General features: G+C 40.3%; 1 protein-coding gene and 1 non-coding gene across 2 annotated transcripts; one reads left to right on the plus strand and one right to left on the minus strand.

The window, feature by feature from the left end:
* The first annotated feature begins 232 nt into the window (after window positions 1–232).
* nufip1 (nuclear FMR1 interacting protein 1) lies at window positions 233–10,563 on the plus strand. The gene is made up of 10 exons (XM_034176938.1): window positions 233–649; window positions 4,894–4,979; window positions 5,060–5,161; window positions 5,235–5,297; window positions 5,376–5,452; window positions 5,640–5,732; window positions 5,825–6,000; window positions 9,332–9,472; window positions 9,581–9,810; window positions 9,893–10,563. The coding sequence occupies exons 1-10, from the start codon at window positions 448–450 to the stop codon at window positions 10,457–10,459; spliced, it is 1,737 nt and encodes a 578-aa protein (XP_034032829.1). The 5' UTR covers window positions 233–447; the 3' UTR covers window positions 10,460–10,563.
* A 2,849-nt stretch (window positions 10,564–13,412) lies between these two features.
* Window positions 13,413–13,484, minus strand: trnad-guc. The gene has a single exon. It is a non-coding gene; the product is annotated as a tRNA-Asp (tRNA).
* Between the last annotated feature and the right edge of the window lie 2,763 nt (window positions 13,485–16,247).

A 16,247-nucleotide genomic window follows, 5' to 3' on the forward strand; every position in this document is an offset into this window, starting at 1 on the left:
GATATTTCAAAAACAGAGTTATGACACGATATCATGGATTGAGGTTATTCTGTTATTACAGTTGAGTTTTTCCATTTTATTTGTTTTTTTAACCTTAAATTGGAGTGTAAAAATAAAAATCCTATATGCGTATTTAGCCTTAACCTGGCAACAGCAGAAGTAAAACTCGCGAGAAATCAACTTAAACGTTTACGTCACTTCCATTTAATAATGTCGGATAATCGCACTAAAACCGAATTTAAGTTATTTCTGTTCTTCACTTATGAGATATTGAACAATTAGAATGTGGCAGCTTGCACTGTGACTTTGTTTATTTATGTATTTAATGTTGTTCCTGGTTTGGCGGAAGTGATCATCTCGCTACACACACGTGAGAGTTGCGTGTTCTGAAGTTTTACTCCAAATTTACTCCGCCGCCCATGAAAACCGAGATCTGTGGTTTGCAGTATGAATGAACGAGGGCGGTATCCTCCGCCGGACTTCGGCTGTTCACCTCCGGACTGCACCATGAAATCCCCGCAGTCGTTCCAGCAGCAGCCCCGCTCCAGCGGCTTCCAGCCCGGCATGTGGAGCTGGAACCAGGAGGCCTGGCAGCCCCGAGCACCGGCGGAGATCAGAGTGAAACCGGTCCATGGTGGACACCCACATGGTGAGGAGGACACTGGTTGTAAAAGTATCTCAGTAAAAAGTAGAGTTAATCAGTTCTGTGTTGCCAATCTTTGTATGTATCTTGAAAGGGATTTGGTTTCATGTCAGAAGGAAAAACACGTTTTTCCATTGTGATCAGTCTATGTTCAGTAGTAACACTTTTCATTATGAATTGATTTCATCTTTGGGAAATATTTAATGGATATTGTACCTAGGGGTGTGCCGATCCTATATTTTAGACTAGTATTGGTCAGATATTGAGGAAAATTACTGGATCGGATAACAGAAATTAAAATAAATAAGATGTGATATTACATATCTGAGTCATGTTGTGTATTGTTTCCTCTCGGGGAGTAGAATATTTGTTCCTCAGTTTGCGATGATGTTTTACATGTTTTCATACAGGCAAATATTAAACAGATAGTTGTTTTAAGACGTTGACAAAAGGTATCTGATTGGTGTCGGTATCAGCAGATACTGAAGGTTCTGTTCTGTTATCAGTGTCGTATCGTACACAAAAGTGGTATTGTGCCAGTTAGGCCCTTTAGAACAGTTGGTGTTTCAAGTATCAGTCAGTCCAGAGATGGAGTGGACCTACTTGTGATTCTCTTGTCTAAATCGGTCATTAATGTCATTTTTTTTCTTCCTCTTCTTCTTTGAAAGGTCTTGTTTGTGCAGTACAAACAGTGTTTTCAGAATGATGGTTTGGAACGAAAGTGTTTCAGAGTTGACAATTAGTTAAGCTCTTTTTAAGTACATTTTGAACACTTTAATTAAAAAAGATTATGATGAGGCTAGAACTTGGTAATTCTGAAAGTAACTGAGATGAAATGGAAAATATAAGGCTGCAGATTGACCACGGGACTCTTTAATACACAGTATAACATTCATTTCAGAATGAAGTTCTATCTCCATATTTTGATACTAAGATCTCTGACTGAAAGATTAAAATAATAATAATAATTGCATTCTGATGCTCAGATACCGTGCATCCAGAAAGTATTCACAGCACTTCACTCTTTCCACATTTCATTATGTTACATCCTCATTTCAAAATGGATTAAATTTTTTTTCCTGAAAATTCTACACACAATACTCCATAATGACATTGTGAAAAGTTTTTTTTTTTTTTTGTTTGTTTGTTTTTTTTGATTTTTGCAAATTTGTTAAAAAAACTGACATCACATGTATATAAGTATTCACAGCCTTTGCCGTGAAGCTCAAAATTGAGCTCAGGTGCATCTTGTTTCCACTGATCATCCTTGAGATGTTACTACAGCTTAATTGGAGTCCAGTATCCACTTGGGGTAAATTTAGTTGATTGAGCATGATTTGGAAAGGCACACACCTGCACATATAAGGTCCTACAGTTGACAGTGCATGTCAGAGCACAAACCAAGCATGAAGTCAGAGGAATTTTCTGTAGACCTCAGAGACAGGATTGCCTCATGGCAAAAGTTTGGGGAAGGGTACAGAAACATTTTTGCTGCTTTGAAGGTCCCAGTGAGCACAGTGGCCTCCATCATCTGTAAATGGAAGACAATTTGGATCCACCAGGACTTTTAGAGCTGGCCGCCAATCTAAACTGAGTGATCGTGGAGAAGGGGCTTTGTCAGGGAGGTGACCAAGAACCCGGTGGTCTCTGTCAGAGCTCCAGCATTCCTCTGTGGAGAGAGCAGAACCTTCCAGAAGGACAACCATCTCTGCAGTGACCAGATGGAAGCCACTCTTTCGTAAAAGGCACATGACAGCCCGCCTGGAGTTTGTCGAAAAGCACCTGAAGGACTCTCAGACCATGAGAAACAAAATTCTCTGGTCTGATGAGACAAAGATTGACTCTCTGGCCTGAATGCCAGGCATCATGTTTGGAGGAAACCAGGCACCATCCCAATAGTGATGTATGGTGGTGGCAGCATCATGCTGTGGGGGTGTTTTTCAGCAGCAGGAACTGGGAGACTTGTCAGGCTTGAGGGAAAGATGAATGCAGCAATGTACAGAGACATCCTGGATGAAAACCTGCTCCAGAGCGCTCTTGACGTCTGACTGGGGTGACAGTTCATCTTTCAGCAGGACAATGACCCTAAGCACACAGCCAAGATATCAAAAGAGTGGCTTCAAGACAACTCTGTGAATGTCCTTGAGTGGCCCAGCCAGAGACCTGAATCTGATTGAACATCTCTGGAGAGATCTGAAAATGTCTGCGCACCGACGCTCCTCATCCAACCTGATGGAGCTTGAGAGGTGCTGCAAAGAGGAATGGGCAAAACTGCCCAAAGACACGTGCGCCAAGCTTGTGGCATCATATTCAAGAAGACTTGAGGCAACAAAGTACTGAACAAAGGATTAATAACTTTGAAAAAAAACCCTCTTTTTTCATGCTGTCATTGTGGGCTGTTGTGAGTACAACTTTGAGGGGAAAACAATAATAATTTACTCCATTTTGGTACAACCCCTGGCAAAAATTATGGAATCACCGGCCTCGGAGGATGTTCATTCAGTTGTTTAATTTTATAGAAAAAAAAGCAGATCACAGACATGACACAAAACTAAAGTCATTTCAAATGGCAACTTTCTGGCTTTAAGAAACACTATAAGAAATCAAGAAAAAAAATTGTGGCAGTCAGTAACGGTTACTTTTTTAGACCAAGCAAAGGGAAAAAAATATGGACTCACTCAATTCTGAGGAATAAATTATGGAATCACCCTGTAAATTTTCATCCCCAAAACTAACACCTGCATCAAATCAGATCTGCTCGTTAGTCTGCCTCTAAAAAGGAGTGATCACACCTTGGAAAGACCAAGGGAGACATCAAAGCGTCAAGACAGAAAACTTAAAGCAATATGTCTCAAAAATCAAAAATGCACAACAAAACAAATGAGGAACGAATGGGAGGAAACTGGAGTCAACGCCTGTGACCGAACTGTAAGAAACCGCCTAAAGGAAATGGGATTTACATACAGAAAAGCTAAACGAAAGCCATCATTAACACCTAAACAGGAAAAAAAAACAAGGTTACAATGGGCTAAGGAAAAGCAATCGTGGACTGTGGATGACTGGATGAAAGTCATATTCAGTGATGAATCTCGAATCTGCATTGGGCAAGGTGATGATGCTGGAACTTTTGTTTGGTGCCGTTCCAATGAGATTTATAAAGATGACTGCCTGAAGAGAACATGTACATTTCCACAGTCATTGATATGGGGCTGTATGTCAGGTAAAGGCACTGGGGAGATGGCTGTCATTACATCATCAATAAATGCACAAGTTTACGTTGATATTTTGGACACTTTTCTTATCCCATCAATTGAAAGGATGTTTGGGGATGATGAAATCATTTTTCAAGATGATAATGCATCTTGCCATAGAGCAAAAACTGTGAAAACATTCCTTGCAAAAAGACACATAGGGTCAATGTCATGGCCTGCAAATAGTCCGGATCTTAATCCAATTGAAAATCTTTGGTGGAAGTTGAAGAAAATGGTCCATGACAAGGCTCCAACCTGCAAAGCTGATCTGGCAACAGCAATCAGAGAAAGTTGGAGCCAGATTGATGAAGAGTACTGTTTGTCACTCATTAAGTCCATGCCTCAGAGACTGCAAGCTGTTATAAAAGCCAGAGGTGGTGCAACAAAATACTAGTGATGTGATGGAGCGTTCTTTTGTTTTTCATGATTCCATAATTTTTTTCCTCAGAATTGAGTGAGTCCATATTTTTTTTTTTTCCCTCTGCTTGGTCTAAAAAAGTAACTGTTACTGACTGCCACAGTTATTTTTCCTGATTTCTTATAGTGTTTCTTAAAGCCAGAAAGTTGCCATTTGAAATGACTTTAGTTTTGTGTCATGTCTGTGATCTGCTTTTTTTTCTACAAAATTAAACAACTGAATGAACATCCTCCGAGGCCGGTGATTCCATAATTTTTGCCAGGGGTTGTATAAGGCTGTAACATAACTAAATGTAGAAAAAGTGAAACACTGTGAATACTTTCCAGGCGTGCTGTAATGCAGTAACAATTCCACACAAACCCATGGGAAGGGTTTTATATGAACACAACCAAAGGCAGACACTTCTTCCTTCTGTCTCTATCAACTGACCATGTTTTGTTGGAAGTTGCATAAAGTTTAAAATAAGGTTGTCTGTTGGGAAAAATTGGTTTCATGCTTTAAAGCTTTAGACACTTGGTCACAACAATGCTATCTGTTTTTGTTTTGTTTTTGTTTTTTCACTGTCTCATTCTTGTCATCAGGTCAGTACTTTGGTAATGAATGGCAGCGATGTGGATATCGTGGTGGAAGACAGAATTATGGTGCACCAAACAACTATGGAAAAAAGGTAAACACTTGAATAAAACCACCTGTTACATCAGCTGGTAAGATGTCATACTGAACTGACACATTTGAAACCAACTGCAGAAAAAGAAGAGAGAACCAGAATATTCCCATTTCTGTGACACATGTGACCGGGGCTTCAAGAATCAGGAGAAATACGACGAGCATGTGTCTCAACATGTCAAGGTAACTGGTTAAAATCATTGGATGTTTAGTGTTGTTTATAGTACTAACTACTGTTGTTCATCTCCTCTCTTAGTGTTCTGTGACAAACTGCAGATTTATGGCTCACGAAAAACTTGTCAGTATCCACTGGATGAATGTAGGTGAAACATCCCGGAACGTAAAATGTTTGGTTTCTGTTTTATTTGCTCATAACTTTGCTTTTGTCTATATATAGAACCATGCACCAGGAGCTAAAAGAATCAAGCTTGATACACCAGAGGAAATTGCAAAATGGAGAGAGGAGAGGCGCAAGTCAGTTTCTCCTGATTTATTATTATATTTTACAATTTGACTTTATCTCAGGTTCTCAGTGTTGTAGTTCTCTTGCTATTTTGTCTCCTTGAGTGAAAATTTATCCTAATGTAGCTCCCAAAAGACATAGATATATCAATAAATGACAGTTTTCATTGAAGGGAATTTTTTTTTTTAATCTCTGCAGAAATTATCCAACACTCGAGAATATTCAGAAAAAGAAAAAATTGCTGGAGATGAGAAGAGAGACGGGCAGTGTTCTTGAGACTGCTCAGTTTGGGTAAATGTGCAAATGTGATGAATTTTGCATCACACAATAAATGAGTGCTGTAATTTGCATTCATGGCTTAATGCCTAATACTTTATGCACAGGCGAATGAGGGGCAGAGGCCGGGGACGAGGTCGTGGCTGGGGTAACAGAGGGTACCGTGGCCGATTCCAGCGAGCACCCGATCAGTTCGACAGAGGTGCGCCAGAGGGACCACCGGCACCCAGTCAGCCCAGCAGAGACGGGGATCCACTGGGTGCACTGGCCACCAGTGACCCCGGTGAGTGCTCCACCTGACACTGGAGTGTGTATAATTAGTGATGTTTTTGAACTTTAATTTCTTAAATGGGAATTAAACAGAAATGCTGTTTTTGTTTTTTCATTTTTGATCAAGATTTTTCTGCTGTTTTTTGTTGTTAAAAAGATGCATGGCATTAAAAAAAAAAAAACAAAGAGCCAGTACCTCAGTTTCTTAGGACCCCTTTTTCTTAGGGCTCCTACAAAGGGTAAAACCAATTCTTATTCCTGAATTATGACTTTATGCTCTTGAAATATCACTCTAAGTCGTGCGTACAAATTAACAGTGCACTTAATCACATTTTATTTCCTTTAACCTTATTGTACCTTTTCACCTCAACACTATGAACAGTCCACAAGCTACTTTGATTTATTGCAGTTTTATTTTCTACTGAATTCCATGGAGGGTTTGACCATTGGACACAATTCACTTTATTTGTATACTGTACCACCAAATCACAGCATAACACCCGTCACACCTTGATGATTTAGCCAGCGTATTCCATCCATATTAAGAATGCTGGCATACACAGGCGTACACATCTAATAAGTTATTGGTAAGTTTTGTATAAGTTAAAAGCACATTGATATACAATGAGTATGTTGAAAAATTTTGGGTACGCACAATATTTTCGACCTTATGCCAGCATACGTCAGCATTGTTGACACACAGTTCTAAGTTACTCAGAAGTCGAAATACGTCCATTGATGATGTCCATTGATGATGTCCATTGATTGGCTAAACAACTGAAAGCTGCAGTCCACATGCAAGTAGTTCACACTGTTACAAATATTAAAACCATTGAAATAAATATGAAGTCTTAATCTTAACTGTTCGTTTCATTATTTTCCTGATTTTGGAAAATGACATTTGAAAATACTTTAATTGCTTGTTGTGGCTGAAAAAATGTAGTGTTTTAAAAGAAGTCTGCGCTTTGTGCCTCAACAAGAAAACTAACTTATTTTAGAAGTTGAAAGAGTCACAGCATCTCATTCATTCACTTCAGCATTTAACACAGACATCAGTCAATTCTTCTGCAGTCTGCATGAGATGAAAATAAATCTCATGATCCATCAAGACAAAAATTTTAAAAATGTGAAATTACTCTGTTTGGCCTCCATGCGGAGGGGAGAGGCTGTGCGACAGTATGCACTTGCTTGATGACGTGCTTGTCAATATTTACATGCTCCGCCTGCCAAACAAAGGAGTTCTGCCAGTGGTGGAAATGCACACCGAGCCAGACTTAACTGATCCGACCTGGACCGGTCTGTGGAAAAGGGGCTGTCGGCATACACTGGCGAAATCATCAAGGTGTGACAGCTGTAGGGCCGCAACAAACGATTATTTGGATCATCGATTAATCTCATGGGGTTTCGACACGATTCATCGGATTAGCGGGAATTTTTTAAAAATGTGCCAGGGAAACAATTTTTCTCTCCTTCCATCACTTTATTTAATAACAGAACATTATTTGAAAACTTAAAATACTTGAAAATCAACAAATTGTCAAATGTCCCTTGGCTGTTGAAATATAAAATAATAAAGAATAAAACAGTTTATAATAAAGAACAAAAATAATTATTTCAAATGGCATTGCTTTATCAAAGGGCTGAGTTGCCATAAAACAACATTGAAGCATATAAATGTTATAAAATATATGGTGAAAAAATAGGTATTTTTATTGCTGCATATGAGCAATTATCATAACCAGTTAACCATAAAACCTAAATCAAAAACTCTAGCCTGACTCATTATATATGTGCAACATTCTCTGTATAACTTGTAAACTATGTGGACATTTCACAATGACACATGTGACTCCCACATTTTCTTTCTCTCTCTCTCAAGCCTATAAATGAATTTCTGGAGCTCATTTTATGTGAAGACTTTGAGTTCTTTTTCCGCTGCAGCTCGGCTCTCTGTCTGCGGGGGGGGCTATTATTTGTCTGATCACATTTTACACTTGTCCCGGACAATCGGACCAGCGTTAATGTCGATGGTCGGACTTTGACAACATTAATAAAAAACTGTCGGTGCTGTTACTGTTTTCTTTTTCTCTCACTCTCTGCCCCTCACTGCTCTGGGAGACATGCAGACAGCCTGAGCCTGACTAGCTTCATATCACTGCCTGACTTGTCATACTGAGACGTTACGACTGCTTAAACAAAAATAAAGATTTGTTAAGTTGCCCAGACACTGAGCTCTCCCCCTCCTCGTTGATGACTCCGACATGCTTTCGTTTGAGATGCTGCATCATTACTGTCGTACTCCCGTGCCATGCGAGGTCCGACTTGCAAATGTTGCAGTTAACAAACGTCTTTGCACTAACGTAAAGTGCTCCCACACTTTTGAAGTCTTGACTTTCTTCTGTCTACTTGCTTCTGCCATATTCTAAGTGTGTAGTTCTACGAAACAGCGTCTGATCTGCTCTGTGCACTGGTCGTTTCTGGCGCCATAATCGCTCTACACAACGCATCGATGATGCAATGTGTTGCCAGTGCCTGTCGTAATCGAATTTTATCTTTTTTTTTTTTTTTTTCTTTTTTTTTGATTCGTTGTTGCAGCCCTAGACAGCTGCATAATGCATTCAACGTATCTAGCTTATTTGGCACATTTTTCATATGTTGGCATATGCTAGCTAAATCGTCAAGGTGTGACAGTGCCCTAAGGCACTTCACGTGGGTGATGCCTAACCTCACCAACCCCCCTGAGCAAGCACAGAGGGAACAATGGCAAGGTAAAAACTCCCTCTGGTGTTGTTTTGAGGAAGAAACCTTAAGGATACAATGATATTTATGTCCATGTGTTTAAAATAAAATTTGATAATCTAGGTCCAAACCCGACTTTGGGCAGAGTCTTGGCTACAGTTTTATTTGAAGTCAATTTACTTTGAGTAGTCTGACTTGTATTTACAAGCTGGGTCCAACTCTACATCAACAAAGACTCTTACCAACAGTGTGCAAAAATTTAAAGTCCTTTAGGTGGATTTTTTTTTTTTTTTTTAATCTCTTACAAGCGGAGGGTGGAGTTTATATGTTTGCGAATCTTTGTCTATAGATGTTAAAACTTCACATGTATTATATTTTCAGGAAAGATGGCATATGGGTTAAGACTTTTATTTTTTATTTATTTATTTTTTTGCAAATTTTGTTGGAGATCCCAATTTGCCTCCCTACACCAGCAGGAGAAACATACATATGTCTGCAACCGCTTATCTGGGATTGGATCATGGCAGGAGAAACATTTGGCTTGAAGTGAACATGTGTGTGTTACATTGCATTGTAATACATCATAATATCCGATGTGCTCCCAGATTCTGACAGAGAGGACAAAGCTGCTGAGTCCATGAATAGTGGTCTGGTTGTCGCCCCAAAACAGATGAGTTCAGCTTTGGGCTCTTTGCTGTCCAACTACGGCTCCATGAGCGAAAGTGATGGTGATGAAGGACCAGATGGTGAGTTTACTGCTGTACATCACCATACGTGGTGTAACTCAGCAGTGGCAAACTGATAGTTTCTCATTAACTTGAAGAGATTGTCATTATTTTCTCCACCTGTTCCAGTCACCCCCATTCAGAGAGCCAGAGAGCTTGTGCAAGAGAATCAAAAACTTCTGAGCCAGATACCACCAACCTCACAGGACAGAGGAACCAGTAGAGACACCGAAACGTCCAGAGACCCCCAGCTTGGACCTACGCTTCACCAGCCTCTCAAAAGAAAAGGAAGGAGAGGCAAAAGGGGAGGCCAAAGCACTGTGCCAACTCAGAAACGTCGCCCCACTCTGCTGGAGATGGTACGAATCCACGTAATTCCCTGAACTTTCTTAAATGTTCTAATCACTTATCGGCTTTTCTGTTTTCTTCGCCTCTGTTCAGTTACTTGCTCCAGATATCCGCCATGAGAGGAATGTCCTCCTACAGTGTGTTCGATACATCGTCCGAAATGACTTTTTTGGGTTGGAGAGCAGCTCTCGGGACCAGGAGGTGAGCAAAGAGGCACCGATCGTCACAGCTGCAGATCATGAAAACCCATCAGAGGAAAAGAACACTGTGTTCCAGAGTGCTTTTCTGCTCAACGGACAGCGAGGTTCAGGAGAAGGTGCTGTTACATGTGAAGCCACGTCAGAGGAAGGCGTCCGGGATTCTGCAGGAATGAGTGAAGCTGTGGAATCCAAATGTAATGTGGTTGACTATAACATGGCTGAAATGTCAGGGGAAAGGCACAGCCAAGATAACAACCTACAGAGTAAACAAACTGACTCAGCACAATGCAAGAATCCTGCTGTGGACTCGGCACAAAGTGCAGGTGATGGCATCCAAAGTCCCAAAAAGACAACTGTCAAAGACTGTCGCAGCCCCGAGCTGATGGCCACAAATAAAATTACATCAACTTCTTACATTTATGATGATGAAATATGGGAGAGCCCCAGTGCTATGATGTAGATTCTAGCAAATTTGAACTACAACCCCAAATTTGAAAAAGCTGGGATCATATGAAAAATACAAAAAAAAAAAAAAATCAGTGATGTCTTTGACTTCTGTTTCACTGCAGACAGAATGAACCCAAGAGGTTCCATGTTTTGTGGAGTCGGCTTCATCTTTTATTGCCAGTTTTCGTGAGGCAAATCAAGGGATGGATACATGAGCATTTAATACAAAATAAATGTCAGGTACACCATGCTGGAAGGAGATGAGTGAATAAAGACATATTCAGTGATTTGTGAATGTTCTGTGTATTCATCCTCTGACTTGTCTCAAGAAAAGTGGCGGTAAAAGATAATTTGATCTTTATATTTTGAAAAAATTGTCCCGTTCCAGCTTTGCTTTTTTTTTTTAATGGGTGTTTCAGGTCTTTTAATGCAGGAATTGGTCTAAATTAACAAATGAAGCTGACACAAAACATGTCACATCCTAGATTCATACTGTCTGCAATAAGATAGAAGTCAGTCCCTCCAGAAATATGCGATACAAGGATTTCAACAATTCTGTGAATAATTCAAGTAATGTATCCACATATCTGGATCTCATCTATCTCTCTCTGTACATGTGTATTGGTTGAATTCATTACTGAAGCCCTGGTATTGCAACTGTTTGTTGTGTTCAAAGTAGTAAGTGTTGAAAAAGTGAGTATATTGCTTTTATTTCCATACAAGCAGATCTGTTGGGAACATTGTACAGTCTATCCTTCATCGAAACATGAAGGAAAATTATATCAAATTTATTACTTTACTACTGAAAGTGAATAAAAGAATATTGGGCTCTTCAAAAAAAAAAGCTTTTTTTTACATCAAACATTTACTGTATAAACTGAAATGTGCTTGAAGATGTATCTTTCCTGTGAATCACTGAACTAACATTTAGTTGTATAACCACCATTTCTGAGAACTGCTTCACATCTGTGTTGCATGGAATCAACCAACTTCTAGCACCTGTGAACAGGTGTTCCAGCCCAGGATGATTGCACTACTTTCCACAGTTCCTCTTCATTTCTTGGTGTTTGCTCAGAAACAGCTTTTGTGGTGTCACCTTACAAGTTTTCTATTGTATTCAGGTAAAGTATCAAATTCAAAAATCACAGATAATTTCATATCTCAAGAACTGTTGCACAGAGACTTGAAATTTGGTGCAAAATGTTCCTTGACCCCAAGTTTATATTCAACTACTATAGTAACAACAAGCTTATCTGGTGTTTTTTTTTTTTTTAAGTAATTGACGAAAAAAAACTAATTTCAGTACATACGTTACGATCAATTGCAACAAACAAAATCTATGTAGTTTTTATTTAAGGAACATCAGTTGAGTATAATCCTCACATGTAAAGAATGATGTGGCCACAATGAACTAATTGTAAGCAACAGAATGGTTTTCTATGTCAACAGCACATATACGACACGTGCGTTACTTTAAATTTTCAAACAAAGCTATAAACAAACCGATGGTGATTCATTGCCGAAATTTGTATAGCTATCATAATTCTGTGCAAAAAAATGAACTTTATCACACACACACTGTGGCTGCTAGTCCCCGAAACAACAGTCTTGCTTTCATCAGTCCACAGAACATTGCGCCATTTCTCTTTAGGCCAGTCATTGTGTTCTTGTCAAATTGTAACCTCTTCAGCACGTGTCTTTTGTTTTAGCAATGGGACTTTGTGGGAGGTTCTTGCCCATAGCTTGGCTTTACATAGGCGTCTTCTAATTATTACAGTACTCGCAAGTAAATTTAGACCTTCTTTGACCCTGGAACTGATCATTGGCTGTCTTTGCCATTCTGGTTATCCGTTGATCCATTTGAATGGTGGTTTTCTGTTTTTCTTCCATGTCTTTCTGGTTTTGTTGCCATTTTAAAGCATTTGAGATCATTTTAGCTGCATTTCTTTATATGTTTTTCCCCTCTCCCATTAACTTTTTAATCAAAGTATGCTGTTCTTCTGAACAATGTCTGGACTGACTCATTTTACTCAGATTTGCAGAGAGAAATGCACAACAACCAGCATGTACAACATTTACTGCCTTCATCCTTAAATAAGTGTCACCTGTAAGGGTAACAGAGAAAAATGCAGACACCTTTTTTTTTTTTTTTGAACAGCCTAATATTCCTTCATTTTCTGTAAAGTAATAACAAATTTGATAAATGTTTCTTCATGTTGTGATTTGGAATAGAATGTGCAGTGTACCCAATGCATTTGAGTGCATGGAAATAAAAGCTATTGGATTTTGAGTTTTACTCACTTTTTAACACATTATTTTGAACATAGCTGTATGTGCATGTGCACCCGTGCATAGTTCAGGCTGTCCCAACTCTTTGGGATTGGATGATTAGTTAGCTCTGAAATGTGAAATGTTTTTCTGTTTAATCATATAAGGCATAATGTTTATGATCTGTTCACAACCCCCCTACTACCACCACACACACACACACACACACACACACACACACACACACACACACACACACACACACTCAAAGTTGACAACAGTTCTGTCAAGAAAAAGAAAAAAAAAATCATGTTCAGAAAAGCATATACCTGATGCAAGGCCAAATCTTCCTAACAATTTGGAATGGGATGAAGTTGTACCAACCCTGTCCAAATCTATACTTCATATCAGATTTTGCCATGTGTAAAATGTGCAGACATCGACTTGCTACAAAAGCTGGCTATGTAAATGTAAATAGTATTCCAGAATATTAATAAGTAATTAATAAATAATACAAATAATATTATAAATAATATTTAATATTCCAAATGGTTTGGGCTGTTTATTTTTTTTCGTCGATGAGTAGAAGCCAAAGACACCGAAGAAGAGCACAGATGCCGTTCTGCTGGAGAGAGTAAATGCTTTAAAAAAATGTAGTTGTTGGTTGAGGCGAAGATGGCAAAAAAAAAAGTACAATTCTCCCCGTCGGGGAATCGAACCCCGGTCTCCCGCGTGACAGGCGGGGATACTCACCACTATACTAACGAGGACATGAAGATATGTGTGCAGTTTAGCTCCTTTAAAGTGATAAACATTGGGGGTTATTGTAATTAACTAATGAATTGTCAAAAGTGCGATATTAGTATCCTGTTGGTTTAGTGCTGAGAAATAGGACGTTGTGTTCTCTTAGCTTTGTGTTTAAGGTGCTGTCGTCTGACTGGACTGCAGTCTTCCGTATTTTGGCCCGACGCCTCGTTTCTATTGGACAGCGCGAAGGTGTGTCCTGTGTCCTCCACTCCCATCCACCCTCCCTCTGTCCACACCACCTCTGTCTCATCTGCTGAACCCATGGGTGAGTAAAAAGCTTCAAATTGTTGAAGTGCATTTTTCCACATTACACAGCACTTATTTAGTCTTTGAAATAATTATTAAAGTAAATAGGCAGAATGAGTAATGAGTAAACACTATATACACTAGAATGTATGCAGACTTCTTAATAGACAGAAGGGATTTCATCAGCATCACATGTAGAAGAGGCACTAAATCATGGCAAGGCATTAACAATTTCAGTAAGTGTATTTTTATGTATTTATTTTTTAAGAAATGGAAGAAGATGAGGAACAGTGCTCAGCATTTCAACAACACCCGAGTATACAGATATGAGTAAGTTCTACTTACTGTCAGGTATTAGAGCTGATTTTTGTGTATTTTTAATGAACATATTTGGGATTTGTCTTTCAGCTTTGTCATCACCAGCAGTAGTGGGAGAGGTGCAGCAACCAACAGGTTCAGAGACATGTTCCTACCCTAATTGAATTAAATTTACAAGTGAGTCTATATGGACACCATATTAACATATTCATATATTAATTTATCAGTCCACATATACAATATGAAAAGAGCATTTTCTAACTAATGTATTAGTTAATACATTAGTTAGAATATGCTCTTCTCATATTGTATATGTATGGGCTTATTTATTGGGTGGAGAAATGTTTTAAGTGCACAGAAAAATATAAATGGTGTTGTAATATTTTTTTATTTTTTTTTTATCATTTAGCTCCTGCTCCAGTCCAGCCCACAGCTGCAGCCAACAGACCACAACCTCCGCTGCTTCTTACTGAGCAGGAGCTCAGCCAGTGGAACTGCTCCCATCAGCAGAAGATGTGGATGAAGGTGGAGCTGGAGACTATGGGTCTGTGGCCAGGCTCCCGTCCTGTCAGCAATCCTATGAAGACCTTCTCCTTGTGGCGCTTACCTCCCCAGCCTGAACTGATTGACAGTGTCCGCTATATGCCCTCTCCCAAATACTTTCGGCTCCACCCCTTTTTTATTTGGAAGCCGGAGAGTGACTACCTGATGGCACGGCTGAAAAATTACTCCTTGCCATGCTCTGGAGACTGTGCTCAGCCTTGTGTCGTGTCTGCAGGTGTGGGAAGACCACGTTTGATCGGGGAACATTTGACCTGGGACTTGTGGACAACAACAGATGCCATTGTTACTGAGGCCACTTCAGGGAACATGTTAAGTTCAAGTGCATCAAGAATACACTACAACAGTGCCATTACCTTCAAGCTGGACTTGTTTCACTGTATGAGACGGTTCCTCCGTGAGTGTATCTCTGAACATCACCCTCTGTACAGCTCATTTGCACAGTTCCTGTCAGCTGCCTTCTCTGTGGTGGACCAGGATGACCTGCAGAGGCTTAAAGATGCATATGACTTCTGTGGCATCCAGCCTGCAAATCCCACCAAGCAGCACATCCGTGAGCACTGCAGGGTGAAGATTCCTCAGCCCAGGGAGCTGATCCAGAGAGTAGAGGGGGTGTTCAAACACTTCCACATGGCCACAGACCCAAACTGTGTCTATCTTTTCAAACCCTCAATGCTGAAAACCTGGAGGATACAGAGGGTTCACATACTCCGCAGGTGCCTCAGTGATACAGAGGTGGAGGGAGGCATTCTTTACCGCCATGGAGGAACCATCCAACTCAACCATGTGCCAGGTGAGCCCGCCAAAGTCCCTGTCTGGATCCCAATCCGAGGCACCTCTCAGCAGGAGGGCCACCACTTGTCACAATGGGTGACAGGAACACAAGTGTCACCAGAGTTGTTCCAGGCTCAGGGACTGACAGGAGTGTGCCGCTGGAATTATCAGCGCCTGGTTGACCTGAAGCAGCCCGGTGTGCGCCTCCTACCTGTGTTTAACCCTGCTCTTATTCACTCATTAAACATTGTGTCCAAACGTGTCACTGGAGAGGAGAAGTACCCAGCGCTGCATCTCTCTACTGAAGACACAGGGGAGAGGTTTGGCCTGGAATACACAGAAGCAGACTGTCACCCTGTCCCTTTAGACTGGGACAAATACAAGAGCAGGAAGGACACAGCCCACAGTGCAGCCGCAACACCCTCTCACTCTGCTCTATCTGCTGCAGCATTAGAGCCTGACCCGCCATCCTCCTCAGCTCCCACCAGGCTCTTCAGGCTTTCGGCAGCGATTAAAACATCTGCTACCACCACTGCTTCGTCTACTGTTACTGCTCCTACTGCTTCCACTGCTCCCACCAGGCTCTTCAGCTTCTCATCTCTCAACCCTATGTTCCATACTCCTTCTACTACATCAACAGCTACCACCACCACTGCTGCTGTTGCTCTGGCTTCCTCTGCAGCTTCTTCTGTCAACTCTGATGCAGCTTCAGGTTCTGCATTTTTGATGACTCTGCCTGAGACTAAGTCAGGTAACCACCCACTAGCCAAATTGTCATAATTTGATAAAAAAAAAAAAAAAAAAAAAAATGCAGGTGTTAGAAAGGA

Source organism: Thalassophryne amazonica, chromosome 1 (genome assembly GCF_902500255.1).
Source record: "Thalassophryne amazonica chromosome 1, fThaAma1.1, whole genome shotgun sequence".
NCBI lineage: Eukaryota > Metazoa > Chordata > Actinopteri > Batrachoidiformes > Batrachoididae > Thalassophryne > Thalassophryne amazonica.

What these genes read in the sequence shown, in the direction of transcription:
- nufip1 (XM_034176938.1), top strand. Translation starts at nt 448, where the DNA reads ATGAATGAACGAGGGCGGTATCCTCCGCCGGACTTCGGCTGTTCACCT. An exon ending in ATGTGTCTCAACATGTCAAG is followed by an intron (nt 5,162 to 5,234) that starts GTAACTGGTTAA and finishes CTCCTCTCTTAG; the next exon opens with TGTTCTGTGACAAACTGCAG. An exon ending in ACTGGCCACCAGTGACCCCG is followed by an intron (nt 6,001 to 9,331) that starts GTGAGTGCTCCA and finishes ATGTGCTCCCAG; the next exon opens with ATTCTGACAGAGAGGACAAA.